The sequence below is a fragment of the Takifugu rubripes genome, chromosome 4 (genome assembly GCF_901000725.2).
Source record: "Takifugu rubripes chromosome 4, fTakRub1.2, whole genome shotgun sequence".
NCBI lineage: Eukaryota > Metazoa > Chordata > Actinopteri > Tetraodontiformes > Tetraodontidae > Takifugu > Takifugu rubripes.
Window position 1 is genome coordinate 5559146 of NC_042288.1, and position 15308 is coordinate 5574453.

At 46.8% G+C, this 15308-nt stretch overlaps 1 protein-coding gene across 2 annotated transcripts; it reads left to right on the forward strand.

The window, feature by feature from the left end:
• The first annotated feature begins 1837 nt into the window (after positions 1 to 1837).
• rgs17 (regulator of G protein signaling 17) lies at positions 1838 to 15045 on the forward strand. Of its 2 annotated transcripts, XM_011603022.2 has the most exons (7): positions 1838 to 2025; positions 5088 to 5186; positions 5296 to 5400; positions 8349 to 8479; positions 9822 to 9896; positions 9971 to 10202; positions 10579 to 15045. In XM_011603022.2, the coding sequence occupies exons 3-7, from the start codon at positions 5398 to 5400 to the stop codon at positions 10765 to 10767; spliced, it is 630 nt and encodes a 209-aa protein (XP_011601324.1). In that variant the 5' UTR covers positions 1838 to 2025; positions 5088 to 5186; positions 5296 to 5397; the 3' UTR covers positions 10768 to 15045. The 2 variants fall into 2 exon arrangements, with proteins under 2 accessions (XP_011601324.1, XP_003963838.2); XM_003963789.3 differs by having other exon boundaries at positions 5088 to 5400.
• Positions 15046 to 15308: the final 263 nt, after the last annotated feature.

The following is a 15308-nucleotide window of genomic DNA, read 5'->3' on the forward strand; positions in this document are numbered from 1 at the left end:
AATTTGCACATCTCCTCTATCTTATGTAAATAGCTAAATAGCTCCTGCACTTATAGTCCAAGGCATTTAATGTAAACACCATCTGTAAAATATGTTTATAGCACAACCCGGTAAACGATTGTAAAATAACCGCCATACTGTATTTATTAAGTTATTATCCTCACTTGCTGCTTCTTTTGCACTTCTGGTTAGATGCTAAACTGCATTTTGTTGCTCTGTACCTGTACATGTGCAATAACAATAAAGTTGAATCTAATCTAATCTAAATTATAATCGGAAGGATTTGTCTGCACTCTTGTGTTTTTCTGTTACATCTTGTTTTTTGCCACTTGATGGATGTTGTTGAAGACTTGCTAAAGCCATTAAATATTTGAGCTTTACTGCTTTGCCTGCATGTGGGTCTTTCTTCTCTGGAACCCTAACGGGTTTAAACTTTACACCTCCTTTTACATGTTAACTTCTATCACCTGTATACTCTCAGGTTTCTCTGGCATCTTAAATTATTCAGGTTCCTTTTCTGAAGACCTTTGCTTCATATCATTCACTTGGTCGGTCAGAAGATACTTGGCTGAATTCAGCAGCTCATTTATATTTGCATGCAAAATATCAGCTCATATATGGGGCAGTTTTGGAGGAAACATTCAGTCCCATGGCCAAGACATAAATTTATCTCTGTGGACTGTTTCCAGAAGCAGAAGGATGGGAATCTGGCTGATGCCCAGCTAATTCTTTATCTTAGAATCAACCTTTTGAGTCCAGTTAGCAGAGGGAAGACTGCCTGAAACGACTGTAATGGAGCTTTGTTGAGGATCCAGCCTGATAAATAAGAAGGAAAACTTCCTTCTCACTCTTGTTTGTTTGAGATAACAAGGCACAGTGGCGCTTTTACAGTTTTTGACCTTTTTAGAATGTAAGTACTTGTGACTCATCCAAACAGAGGTCAATCAAATTTCAATTTTGATGGTTTTCCATTTCAATTTGTCAAGACCCAGTTACTTGCTTCGTCTTTGTTTTAACCCTTCATCGTTTTCCTTTTGGAGCCACTGTCTCTTATTCAGACATTTTTCTGCTTTTTAAAATATTTATCACATATGGAAAGAGGCAAATAATCCAAACTGATATCAAGACTATGTACAACACACTTTTAATCTTGTCCCCCCACAGACTGGCTGACATGTCTTCTAATGAATGGCCCAATTAGCAAAACGATCACGTGGTAAAATAGCCTCATTAAAATTAGGAGCGCCACTTCTAATTTTAATAATGTAAATAATGTAAAAAAGAAATTAGGAACAGAGAAAATGAATAGATTAATGCATCAATTCTACGCGCTTACATTTGCGTGTGTGAGAGAGAATGAGGCAGAGAGAGAGAAAGAGAGAGACAGCAGAGTTTTGGTGCCCCCCTGTGTAGAACAATATAGTGTGGCATCACATTAAGCTGCTGTTGATTTCCATTCAATTCCATTTCGGTGAAATGAATTTAAAAAAATGTTTAAAAGACATTTGTTCCGGTTTTTCTACAGTGTTGCCGTGTGACATCAGAATAAAGATAATTTAAACCAGCTCAGACAAACACTGTACACACAGTACACGGGTAATGGGGGACCAAAGTAGGACAATTACTTTCATTCTAAAAAATTGAGATTGAATTTAGAAGATTTACAATCTTTGAAGTATCTGAAGAGCAGTTTATTAGGTCCGACAAAGGTCAGTGTTTTGTGCAGCAGAGGTGTCGCGCGCATGTGCGTGTGAACGTGTTCCAGGCTCAATGTTGAAGCTCCGCGTTGCATCTTCTCTCTGGCTGCAGCCACAGAGCGGCGGCGTCGGCGGCGGCGACAGCGCGCCTGCGCAGTGCATCCAGGGGCTCGGCGGCGTTCGGTGCTGAAGTGGGGCGGATGGCAGAAAAACAGCGGCCATGGATATTACACCGCGGGATTCCCGTTTACCATGTCGTTAAGGACGGATCGGGTCAGCCCAGCTCCCCTCTTGTCTCCGGAGGACACTGACAGCCCGGCACACCGGGGTAAGAGGCGAATTATTGGGGGAAAGACTGCTGACGGGCTCGTTAGCCGCCGTTAGCACGGGGCTAGCTGCGGCTCAGCTGCTCCGCTCGCTGCCGATAGCGGATTTTTTTAGTTGTCTGCTACAGTTAGCGCTGCAGTGAGGGCGCTGTTTGATTTCCGTTAATATAGCTCGCTGTCAGGGTCTCGGTGGTGCGTTTCACTTCCTCTATTACTGTGCGAAGTGTGAGCTGGGAGGGGAACTGCTCTGCCCGGGTCGGGGGACCTGCAGCGGCTGGGCTCGGTTGGTTCGCACAGCTGCAGGAGAGAACAGGCAGCGCAGCACAGCTTAGCCGGCAGAGCTAATGCTCCAGGTCCGAGCAGCCTCCATCCTACAGCTTCAGTGCTGCAGCCATTAATGAACTTTTGAAGGTGGCTCGGGCGCATTTATTTGACGTTTGTGTCCTTTGCTCGCATGCATTGGGAATGAAGCTTCGTGTGCACGTCCCAGGCTGCGGGTTTCCCATGGGTGTGTGCGTGTGCGTGTGTGAGTCAGAGCAGCTCAGGTAACGTTGCTTCGATTTCCTGAGAGACTTCCTGATTTCCACATTCAGCTGCTGGTCTCCCTTCGGAGCGACCGTCCAGAGCTGCTGCTCTGCGGCGGCTGTTTTGCCCGCAGAATGGTGTCAATATTCAGTATTTAAAGAATAACAGTGAACCTTTACCTTCCTCAGGTGTACACAGCAGCACATCACCTGACATTTACATGAACTCCGCGGGTTTAACACGGTAAACCATAATAGTTGATGACCTTTGACATTTCATGAAATGAACATTCACAACATTTGAAGAATTTTCATGTCTTTGTGCAATTTAAAAATGCACTTCTTTCACCAATGCAATTTTTTCCACATTAATATTCACGTTGCGATAATGACGCCCCATTTCTTGATGAAGTGTCACAACGGTCGCAGAGGTCAGTTCACAACTGTGGCCTAACTGGTGATAACTGGTGCTGAGGGAGATGTTCCAAAGTGGCCTAATGTAGCATGATATCACATTTATTAAAGAAGTGCTAATAAATCAATGACGCTGCATAACCTTCTGTCACTTCACTAACCAGAGTAATCTGGTTTAAGGAGTGCTTGACATCAGCCTTCACATTTCCAAAAACTTACTGGGAACCTGTCGGAGAACTGGGATCTTTCCTTATTAGCAGTCTAACCTTTACTGGGTGAGAATAAAAGCCTCTTACACACACAGAGTGTGAAGAAATGAGGATGTGGAAGATTTGGTCCTCTGATTAACTGCAGCTAGTCAACAGGTTTCCATTTGTAGGCATTCATGTAAAAAAAAAGTGCCATCTGTTTGAGCACGATAAATCCATTTAAAATTGTAATAATTATATCATGATGACGATGTTTAAAAGGACATTCGTCAAATCAATTATTTCCTCTATGATGTCTCCAGGCTGCCATAGGCTCCTCCCTACCGTGAGAACATTCTCACAACATACCTGAGTAAAAGTAGCATCCGGTGAAGAAAGCGATCAGTTCATTTCTAAAAATAAAAAGGATCATAAAAAGCACGTCAGTTGTGTGGAATCGGTGGGAACGGCTCCGTCTGCAGCGTCTATGTGAAGGTGGCGTCCACTACACAGCAGCAGGACAAACTTATTTCAGCTGCCTGATGTTGGATATCACCTCAGAACTAAAGGAGGAAGAAACCAAAACTGTTGAGCTCCAGAACAATAATTGTTTTTTTGTTTTTTGTTTTTTAAAAAAAAATAAAAGTGGAATCCTGTCATCCAGTTACACCTTTCCATCCACGACAGCCTTTTCGTTGCAGACAACTACATAAAGTCAGTCTGGAGACGATAGACGTACAAGAGAAACTTTTGTTTCTCAACAGATACAGATGCTGCTCACGAGGGCAGAGAGGTTGACAGCAGAGCGGTATTAAGACAGTGTCCCGTGTCATGTATGATGATAGTAGCTAAGTGTGGGCTCTTAGTCGTCGTTTGTGCTGCATTTCACACAAAACAAGAAGAGTTTCTACAGAGATAATTGCTGCTCTTCTTCCTGCCGTCTAGTGCACTCTTTACTGCTCATTGGCAATATGTCATTGGTAATATGTTAAAAATAAATGCAACGTTAATGACCAGCATCAAGAATTGTGTCATGATAGTTTGAGTGCTAAATTGTTTAACCTTTGACCCCACCTGTTAGCCTTTTAGCACAGAGTTAGCTCTGATTGACCCATGAAACTTAGTGTTGCACTCTACTGGACATTTACCTGAAATCATCTAAAACTTTGTCAAACCAAGTTTGCTTTTATTGGCTAAAGTTGGATTTAGAGGCTGCAAACAAACCATCCGTCCACTCAACAAACAGCTGTTTGATTTATGGTTGCGCGTGAGCCTTTCAGCTCCCTTTAAAATGGGTACAAAAATTGACCTCATGACAATTCAAGCTTGCAGGACACGCAGATTAAGTTGGATCCTTCCTCCTGGACGTGGCCCCGTGCGACCCAGTGTGCCCCAGTGTGTCTCAGGGTGTCGGATTTGGTAGCATCTGTTGGTGGTGTGACAGGTGACAGGAAGTGTTTAACTGTAATCCAACATCTAACATTTTATAGCAAGATATCGCAAGTTAGCTGCCGATCTGCATTCAATGTATCACTGAGCAACAAACCCAGCAGCTCACAGGGTTTAATGCTAACTGTGACACATGCTAACACCTGAGCACGTGAGCTCTGTGCCGAGCCTGGAAGAATCTAAAATCTCTGGCTCTGATTGACATGAAGGATGATGGGTCCCTGAGCTGTTTAGTCCATTTGTAAATGTGGAACAGGGCGACGAGGATGTGACGCCTGTCATTGACAGCCCAGTTCCAGGTTAGCGGGTGAATCCATAGTAGCTTCTTCTACGATTGAACAAGATAGTTGTTGGCTGCGTCGCATAACATTGCACAGGTTGTGCTTCAGCTCTTGTGTGCATCTGTGTTGATGAAAGTGTGATATTTCCACGCTCTTGTGGGCAAACCGATGCCATCCTGGTTGTAAAAAGCCTCCTTTTGTCTTTCAGATGCCGTACTTTAACCTGCTCCCTGCACACCTGAGCCCATAAATGACCCTTTTTTCTGGATCCCAGGAGTGTGAAGTAGGGAAATAGCAGACTTTCACAGTAGGTTTTTGTGTCCCTTTTTTGGTGCTCGCCGCCCAGGGATGGTGAGACCATCGATCTCTCCTCCTCGTGGTGAAAAGAAGTTCCTCGCTCTGCCTTCCATCCCCAGTGTCGAAGAGAGAGACAGTCGACCAGCCTTCGAACGTCCAGCAACCAATTACCTCATGCCATGGCTGCTCCGTCTGACCTGTTTTTAGGAACTCATTAATTAATGGTAAGCGTGACTCCGGCCCTGAGGGTTGTAAACAAAATTTTACATGAACTAGAATGCAGGAAGGAAGATATTCAAAACTGGCACAGAGAATAAAAATGTTTACCACCCTTAGTCTGACTGATTAGTTCTATACGTAGGAAGAGGTGGGTCATGTTAATCTACGTATTAAAGGTCCATCATGTCGAGATTTCTTGTGTTTGCAGGGTGAAGTTGATTTTGCTGCCTTCAGTTACAGAAGAAACAAAAGCTTTAGACTTTCGGTGTTTGTTTGGTCAGTGATCGCTTTCTTCTGGCGCAGCGCCGCCAAATGTAAACAGGTCGTCCAGCCACACCTCAACGTGCACACCTGGGCGCAAATATAGAGTATTTGTTTTAAGGCTTGTCAGAGGTCTGGTGCAGGTCTGGTGCCAACTCAAAAGCTGAATCCAAGTCTTATTTCTGATATTTTTCGTCTTCCAGCCATTTCAGGATTTCTGGTGCTTGTAAGCGCAGCACTAGTTTCACTGGAGCTGCAGTGGAAACGGTGACACCTGGTGGTGGACGATATGCAAAAGCCTCACTTCGCACAGCTAAGATCTTTAAACAAAGACACATCTGTCAAAGGTGTTTAGAGGCAGCGAGTGTGATGGAGAATCTGATGAAGGTGGATCAGAGAGATCTAAAAACCATCCATCCATCCATCCATTCTCTGCCGCTTATCCGGGGTCGGGTCGCGGGGGCAGCAGCCTAAGGAGAGAATCCCAGACTTCCCTCTCCCCAGCTACTTCCTCTAGCTCATCCGGAGGGATCCCCAGGCGTTCCCAGGCCAGTCGAGAGACATAGTCTCTCCAACGTGTCCTGGGTCTCCCCGGGGGTCTCTTACCGGAGGGACATGCCCTGAACACCTCACCAGGGAGGCGTCCAGGGGGCATCCTGACTAGATGCCCAAGCCACCCCATCTGGCTCCTCTCAACGCGGAGGAGCAGCGACTCTACTCCGAGCTCCTCCCGGATGGCAGAGCTTCTCACCCTATCTCTAAGGGAGAGCCCAGCCACCCTACGGAGGAAGCTCATTTCAGCCGCTTGTACCCGGGATCTTGTTCTTTCGGTCATGACCCAAAGCTCATGACCATAGGTGAGGGTAGGAACGAAGATCGACCGGTAAATCGAGAGCTTCGCCTTTCGGCTCAGCTCTCTCTTCACCACAACGGACCGGTGCAGAGCCCGCATTACTGTGGACGCCGCACCGATCCGCCTGTCGATCTCCCGCTCCATTCTTCCCCCACTCGTGAACAAGACCCCGAGGTACTTAAACTCCTCCACTTGGGGCAGGATCTCCTCCTTTACCCGGAGAAGGCACTCCACCTTTTTCCGGTTGAGAACCATGGCCTCGGATTTGGAGGTGCTGATTCTCATCCCAGCCGCTTCACAGGCGGCGGCGAACCGATCCAGTGATAGTTGGAGGTCACGGGCCGATGAAGCCAACAGGACCACATCATCCGCAAAAAGCAGAGACGCGATCCTGAGGTCACCAAACCGGATCCCCTCAACACCATGACTGCACCTAGAAATTCTGTCCATAAAAATTATGAACAGAATCGGTGACAAAGGGCAGCCCTGGCGGAGGCCAACCCTCACCGGAAACGAGTTCGACTTACTGCCAGCAATTCGGACCAAACTCTGGCACCGATCGTACAGGGAGCGGACAGCCCGTATCAACGGGCCCGACACCCCATACTCTCGGAGGACCCCCCACAGGACCCCCCGGGGGACACGGTCGAATGCTTTCTCCAAGTCCACAAAACACATGTGGACTGGTTGGGCAAACTCCCATGTACCCTCGAAGACCCTGCTGAGGGTGTAGAGCTGGTCCACTGTTCCACGCCCAGGACGAAAACCACATTGCTCCTCCTGAATCCGAGGTTCGACTATCCGGCGGACCCTCCTCTCCAGTACCCCTGAATAGACCTTGCCAGGGAGGCTGAGGAGTGTGATCCCCCTATAGTTGGAACACACCCTCCGGTCCCCCTTCTTAAAAAGAGGGACTACCACCCCGGTCTGCCAATCCAGCGGCACTGCCCCCGATGTCCACGCGATGTTGCAGAGTCGAGTCAACCACGACAGCCCTACAACATCCAGAGCCTTAAGGGACTCTGGGCGGATCTCATCCACCCCCGGGGCCTTGCCACCGAGGAGTTTTTTAACTACCTCGGCAACTTCAGCCCCGGAGATACGAGAGCCCATCTCCAGGTCCCCGGGCCCTACTTCCTCACTGGAAGGCGTGTTGGTGGGATTGAGGAGGTCCTCGAAGTATTCCTTCCACCGATCCACAACATCCCGAGTTGAGGTCAGCAGCACACCATCACCACTATACACAGTGTTGACAGTGCACTGCTTCCCCCTCCTCAGACGCCGGATGGTGGTCCAGAACCTTTTCGAGGCCGTCCGAAAGTCGTTCTCCATGGCCTCACCGAACTCTTCCCATGCCCGAGTCTTTGCCTCGGCAACCGCCGTAGCTGCACTCCGCTTGGCACGCCGGTACCCATCTGCTGCCTCAGGAGTCCCACAGGCCAGTAAGGCCCGATACGACTCCTTCTTCAGCTTGACGGCATCCCTCACCGCTGGTGTCCACCAGCGGGTTCGGGCATTGCCGCCACGACAGGCACCAACCACCTTGCGGCCACAGCACCGGTCAGCTGCCTCGACAATGGAGGCACGGAACATGGTCCACTCGGACTCAATGTCTAAAAACACCAAAGCTATTTTTAAAATGGGCAAATGTTCCTGTCTACCAGTTGGATAAATATATATGTTGCGTCTTTGTTGCAAATTAAAAATTTGGCTTTGTTCCTAAGAGAAAGAGGGAATCCTTTTGGAGTCCTGCTGGAGTTGTCTCATTTTGAAACCTCCTGCTGCCTACTTGAAGACTGTTTAATTCTTTTCTGTTCTCTGCATGTGCTCGTCACGCAGCCCTGGAGTGTGAGCGGAGTGGAGATGAGAAAAAGGCAGGCGGCACACATCGAGCCCCCCCCCCAGGCCCCTGGACAGCCTCGGCCCAACACTTGCTGTCTCTGCTGGTGTGGCTGCTGCAAGTGTCTCTGGTAAAGACAAAATAAACTCTGTATGTTATGCTGAGTCTGCCGTGCACCAGGAGCTCAAATGTGCTCAGCTCTTTATATTCCAGTGTTTAAAAAGTTGTTTCTCCATCACTGGGTTTAGGAAAACGCTGTTCACAGTCTGTTTTTTTGCTAGGTTTGCTGCTAAAATGGATTTCTTACCGATTCCCACCATATTTAATCTATTGCTAAGCAGTCATTGGCCAGCTGCTTGTATGATAAAACATCTTCAGCCCCAGTTTCTGCCCATTGAGGAGAAAAAAAATCACATGATTTCAAAAGCAAAAAGCCCAATATTTGAAGTAGCCCCTGAGCAAGGCAGCAGGCTGCACGAGCTGTGTGGCTCCTTTAATTGCCTGGTCATGGCTGCTCTCTTGCCAGGAGAGCGCGCTGAATGAAACATTGTTTTGGGCAGCGAGCGCAGAATGCGCCGCTTCTTTCACACCACTTCATGTGGAGTGGCAGCAGCTTGTGGACGGAGAGTCATCAGTTTTCAGGGCCCTGAGCTCCAGGACACGTCTGGAGTCGCGTGTTCGCGGCTGTTTGTGGGTTTTCTACACTGTCGGTGTGGACTTGAGCTCCATGACCGCTTTGGTAGGTTTCTCATCCTCGATCACAGAGCCTTTATCAGGACGGGGTGCATTCTATTTCGGTGCACATCACATGCGAAACAGCTGTGGAGACAAGCCCTTCTATTTTTCCGTATTGTGAGCAAGCCGGGGGCTCTTCTGCTGGCTTATCCCATTACTGCTACACAATGGAGACTTTGACGAGAGTGTAAGAGGAAGGAAAGATCCTCCACGGTGGGACAGAAATAGAGCGTCGAGTGTGTGTGGAGAGGCCAGCCTGTGTGTGTCCTCCACAGTGTTTACTAAAGCTTTATTGTTCACCAGCTTTAAATGTACATTCTTAGAGTTTACAGGGACCACAGTTAATGAGGTTGTGTGTTAATGAGTTGTAGTTAAAATATGAAGATGCTCAGTTCTCTTCACATTATTATTGCTGTGCAGCGGTTCTTCCTGCCTGTCTAGGGCAGTTTTTCTCAATAGGATCCATATTGGAGCTGTTAATGTTCAACATAATCAAGCCATATATCTAAATATTAGCTAAACTTGCTAGCGATGGTTGTGGCGTCAGTGATTTATTTACAGCTCCTGCCTGTAACTAATGTGCTCTTATTGTGTAATAAATTATTATTCCTCTTAATATTTTAGTTTTAATGCTGGTCTTGAAAAAAAATCCATGTCAATAGATTTTGAGTCTTTGCTGTAAATCAAATGTCAATAAAATGGGCACTGAATTCAGGCTTTTGTGACGGTTGATCCAGGAATGAGGACAGGATGGAGCGCAGTGAACGGCAGACCTGCACCAAGATGGACAGCATTGAGGCGGCAGAAGAACAGTAAGTCCGATTTTATGTGTGTGTGTCTGTGTGTCTTCGACACTTTTACATTATCTCGCCTCTCGACCTCTTAGACGCCCAAGTCTGGAGGAGGTGCTGTCGTGGTCGAGGAGCTTTGAGCTGATGCTGCGCTCTTTAGAGGGCCGAGAGGTGTTCCGGGAGTTCCTGCGCTCTGAATACAGCGAGGACAACCTGCTCTTCTGGTTGGCCTGCGAAGATCTGAAAAAAGAGACCGACTCCGCCTTGGTGGATGAGAAAGCCAGGATCATATATGAAGACTATGTGTCCATACTATCACCCAAAGAGGTACCTTCAAAAAAATTTTTACTTGCACATCGTTTAGCATCAGGAGAGTTGGGAGATTGGATCTGCGCTTCTGGATCAGTCTGGCAGAGTAGCTTGACTCTGACATGTGACCATCCTACACCTGTAACATCTGTATAGTATTGTGACCACAAAAATACTGTTAAAATAAAAAATAAAATCTCTCAAAAGCTCAAAGACCCTACTGGAAACGACACATTAACATTTAACACGTTAACATTTACAGGTTAGTTACGGTATATTCAGCACTCGCTGCGGCTGCTCCACCAAGAGGCCACAAAATGTTTTGTCCCTTCCAGGTTGCTTTCGATTGTTTAAGGCTTAACTCAGTCATATCTGTGTTTCTTTCCTGACCCAGGTGAGCCTGGACTCGCGGGTCAGAGAAGGAATAAACCAGACCCTGGCCGAGCCCAGCAACCTGATGTACGAGGAGGCCCAGTTCCAGATTTACACCCTGATGCACCGTGACTCCTTCCCCCGTTTCCTCAACTCCTCCCTTTACAGAGACCTCCTGGCCAACAGGAGACGCGCCTGCCTCGACCCCTAGACCCACACACACACCAACACCGCCACCCCACCTCCCCCTGCCCCTCATCGCCATCAGATGCCAACAAGACTACTTTAAATTCAAATACTACTATGGTGCCAGAAGTAGGGTTTGGAAAAATCTCTCCCTCTTTCTTGATTGGAAAAAAGACTGAGTGACTTCCAAGATAGTCGGTTGTTTTTCTATTTATATTTTTAAAGCAATTTCTATCCACTCCTCCACTGGAGCCAGGTCGACCTTTGCCGGTTGGCTGTTGGTCTAAGACCAATCACGATGCTGGCCAGTGATTGTTTTGCTAACACTTGGACTCCTCCGACAGCGGGAGAGAAACAGAGAGACAAAAAAAGACAAGCCAACTGTTCCTGTACTGTAATATTTCCACCTCGTTCATTCTGCCCTCACTGTCATGCTCTTCAGTCTCTCCTGTTTTATATTCTGTCCAGTTTCTCCCCTTTGTTGTTTTATTTAATTGCCATTGAAACATGAAATCCGTGGTAGTTGGTGGAAGATGCCCGTACGCACTGACTTTGCATGTAACTATCCTTCTACAGTAGCCGACAACGTTAGCCGCGGACTGCAACCTTTTGTGTTTTTACTACCAAGATGTGTGACAGGAATCTGTCTCTTCTGTGTTCAGAGAAGGGAAAAAACTCTACCTGTGCCGATCTAAAGCTTAGCGCAGTTTTGGTCCCGATGATGGCGTCTGCAGCAACGGCACCGAGTTTATCCATCCGTCCGTGTGTCCATCCATCTGTCTGCCTGTCCCGTCCAAGCGCTTTCCTTCTTTAGGATACTTTACTGGGAGAAGTAAGGGCTAGAATTGTGGTTGGGCAGCTACATGTTTAATTATTACATCATGAACTGTAAAGAGAAAAATCACAATGCCTTTACCTGTAAAAGGCGGCGCGAGTGCTGCTCGAATTTCTCTCGTGCGCGACTACGACGTGTCCAAGATTCCCGCTGCCCGCGTTTTATCGTCTTCAGTGCCGCCATCTCAGCCGGACAAGCACAGGGGCCCGAGGCGGGGGAGGGAAGTGGCGCCGGAGGGCGTCAAATCAAACCTGCGGATTTCGACATTCCTGCCAGTTAACCTGGTGTCGGTGGGAGAGAACGTGCCATTGCGGGAGGCGGGGCTTCGCTGGTCCCTGACCTCCATCTGTCAGGTTTTAGACCGGAGAGGGTCGTGACCTTCCTTTGATGATCACAATCGGACCGTAGAGTTGTCACCCAGGTGCCAAACACGACGCCACCGAATCTGTGAAGTTATACTGGCAGCATATGAAGCTGTGTGGGAGGGGAGCTTAGTTATCTCCTGCCCAGGTGTTTCCCACCGGAGCTGGCTGGGAGAAGGGTCAGCAGCGAGGCGTCGCTCTGTTAAACCTGCCCACCGCGAGCATGTGTGTGCTCGCCGTGCTCACCCAGGGCCGACCTTCGCGCAGTCGTTGGGTTTTTTCCTGATCTGACTTTAACAGCATGCGATGATAAACGTGTGTATGTGTATGAAGCCGTTACACACTCAGAGAAAACCCAGAAAAAATAAAAATGAAAGATTTGCCAAATGACCCTCTAATATTTTTGAATATATGAGGGCATTTAGTTTTTTTTAGTGTAAACATTTGAAGGAGACCTTTGTTCCTGGCCTGTGGATGTGCAGTAAGTAGAACGTGCATGAGTGCAGTGCAGTATATACTTCTTAAAAATAACAATAATAAGTGGGCCTCCAGTTTTATTGATTATATCACATGATGGGATAGAACACATGTTGATTGGGAGGCAAGCTCAGCCTGTAAGAGTCTGAGGAACCTCATTGATTAATGCAGTTCACATCATGTAACTACCTGAAGTTTGTGCCAATGTTGGTCTAAATTAAATGTAGTTGTAGACATTCTGGGATGTCTAGCAGACTATTTAAGTGCAATTGGATGTGGTTTATGTCGTGATGTGACCAGCAATGTTGGCTTGGTTTTGAATCGGTCGTGGTTTAAATCGCACCCGGAATATTTTCATGCATCCGTGATATTTTTTCCTTGGAACTTCATACAGCACCGATATTTGTCATCCGAACCCGGTGAAGCTGCCAGCTTGAAACCAAACTCTTATTGTTTTTTTAGGGCCGGTAACGAAGGCCGATGTGCCGCCAGTGTCGCCGTAGTGAAACTACACTGTACATTTGACCTTTGGCAATACGGCACTCACACGGACGTCTCAGGAGCCCTGAAGACTGGATGGATGACGCCATGCATGCATGCATTTGCTGAGTTCCACAGCCTAATTTTACCCTTCTCTCCAGTCTGTGGATCAGCTTTCATATTCAGGAAATGTGAATTTTAGATTTTTAGTAGAAGAAATGTGCAGTGAAAGCCCTCCTCTGTGCAGCACGGCTGCGTCTCCTCACGCTGAGTTCATGCAGACGTTCACACCAGAATGTTTCACCAAGAACCCCACAACCACGTCACGGTGCAACTAAAACGTTAAAAGTTTACATTTGTAAATGGAGGCGTGTTTTATCTGGTTTAGTACTGTAAGAGTGGGTGGCTCACTAGAGGCTGGCAGGAGACCCGGGTAACAGTGTTTTACAGGGAGGCGGCAGAAACCAGAACATCCTGCTCCCCGTCCTTTTAATTTATGGTTTCTTTGACACGGTGGAGAACACGCTTCACTTTTCTTTATTAAGTGCATTTGCAATGTGGATTTTTACCAGCAACCGTCTCCTGATCCTCAGTTTTAAAATTGGCGGAGGTCCCAGGTGCGCGGGTTTCTGAAACTAGCTGAGCATTTATAAAGGGTGGAGGTGTTGAGACGAGGCGGAGGAGCTCTGGCCTTACAGACGCGTTCACTTTCCCCCGTATCTTTGTCTACATTCACACAGATGCCGGGGGAAAACCCCTCAACGCATGTCTCTGTGGGGTGTCTCACTACCTCTCATGTGGGTTAATTTATTTCACATCTAGTCGTTCTTAGATCTACTTGAAGCCTAACACTGTAATCAAAAACGTGCACAGGAAAAAGACTGTACCAGACGGTTGAAGAGAGCTTGGCCTGGTCCACATTCTTTTTTGTTTCTATGTTTGTTTGTCTTTGTGTCGAGCTGAATTAGAGTTTTGCATCTCTGTAATGAATTCAGGAATCCACTGTTTTTAAGGGCTAATCCCATTTTTGCCTATGCAAAGCTGTTACTGTGGGTTAGTGGAGGGAGGGCGAGGAGCCGCACCTTTCACCTGTCCTCGATGGTCCATGGTTTACATCGCCCTTTGCTGATACTCTTCAGTCCTCTTCAGCAAAAATGTATGCCTATTTTTGTTTCTATATAAGTATTATATACCTATATACATCTATATAAAACACGTAATATACAGAGAAAATATTATATGCCTTTGTGATGGTAAAAAGAATCCTTGCTGAAACAAATAAATGTGTTGTCTGACACGTGGCTGTGTGCTGGCGTCTTGGTGAGGTGAAAATTCAAACCTACAGAACAACCATATCCAGAAGCCGACCGCAGTAGTTCTCAACTCAAAAACTCAATTATACTTAAAATTCCTGAAAGACTTTGTCAAGTTCAAGTTTGTTGGTCCATCCTTTTCTTTTTTTTTTGTCCTAAGTGGGTGAGGTGGTAACCTTTTGATGTGGGACGCGTGAAGGTCACTTGCTCTGTCCAGCTGTCCAGGCTGGCCGAAGTTTAGTCTCCATCCAAAACCTCCAAACCCGATCTGTTCTGACCGCCACTTCTCTTTGTAGCCGCATCCAGTCAGATTATCACTGTGTGATTTTGTTATTCTGGTTTTCTCCCACGATGCATCAGAGACGGGCGGCTTTACTGACCGACGGTGTGTGATATCTGCTGTTCTGTGCTTGTTGATACTTCTGTAACACGCGGCGGAGACCTGAACCCACTCGTCTGTTCCTCCTCCTCAAACGCTGTCGGCTTTGCGGTGTCTCTCCAGAGATGTTTGTATAAACTGAGTAATGGGATGAACGGAGCAGATGGAGCTGCTACACTTGGGTTTCAGCAGTTTTAGGCAATCACTCTCTTCTTTATTGATTTCGATGCCTAAGCCTCTCGGTTTTCTGCCATGCCTTTGTAGATAGATTACAGAGTTTTACTGTCACTTTAGGCGATTTAGAAAAAGTGACTCTTTTCTATTGAGCATGCTTTTTGCTAAATAAAATAAATAATTCAGTTATTTGCTATAAACAATACTGTATGAGTATGTATTCTAGTACTGCAGTATGCAGACAATAAAAGATATCAGACACTCATTTTTACTGAGAGAATCATATTTGTTCTCCTGGTTTCATCGTGTTGACAGTGATGTTTCATTGTGTCACCTGGATGTTGTTGGTTCTAACCTGTGTATGCATGATCAAACCCGTCTCAATTAGGGTGTTTTGATGCAAAAGGCTCCAAAACAAGTGCAACCTCTCAGATCTGAAGGGACATAGGGTCCAAGGAGGCGCCATCCCTGAGTGCGCTCGCCTTTTTTAACGAGTCAGTCATTAATCCCTGATTCATTTGTAGCGTAGTGCAGAGATGACATCAC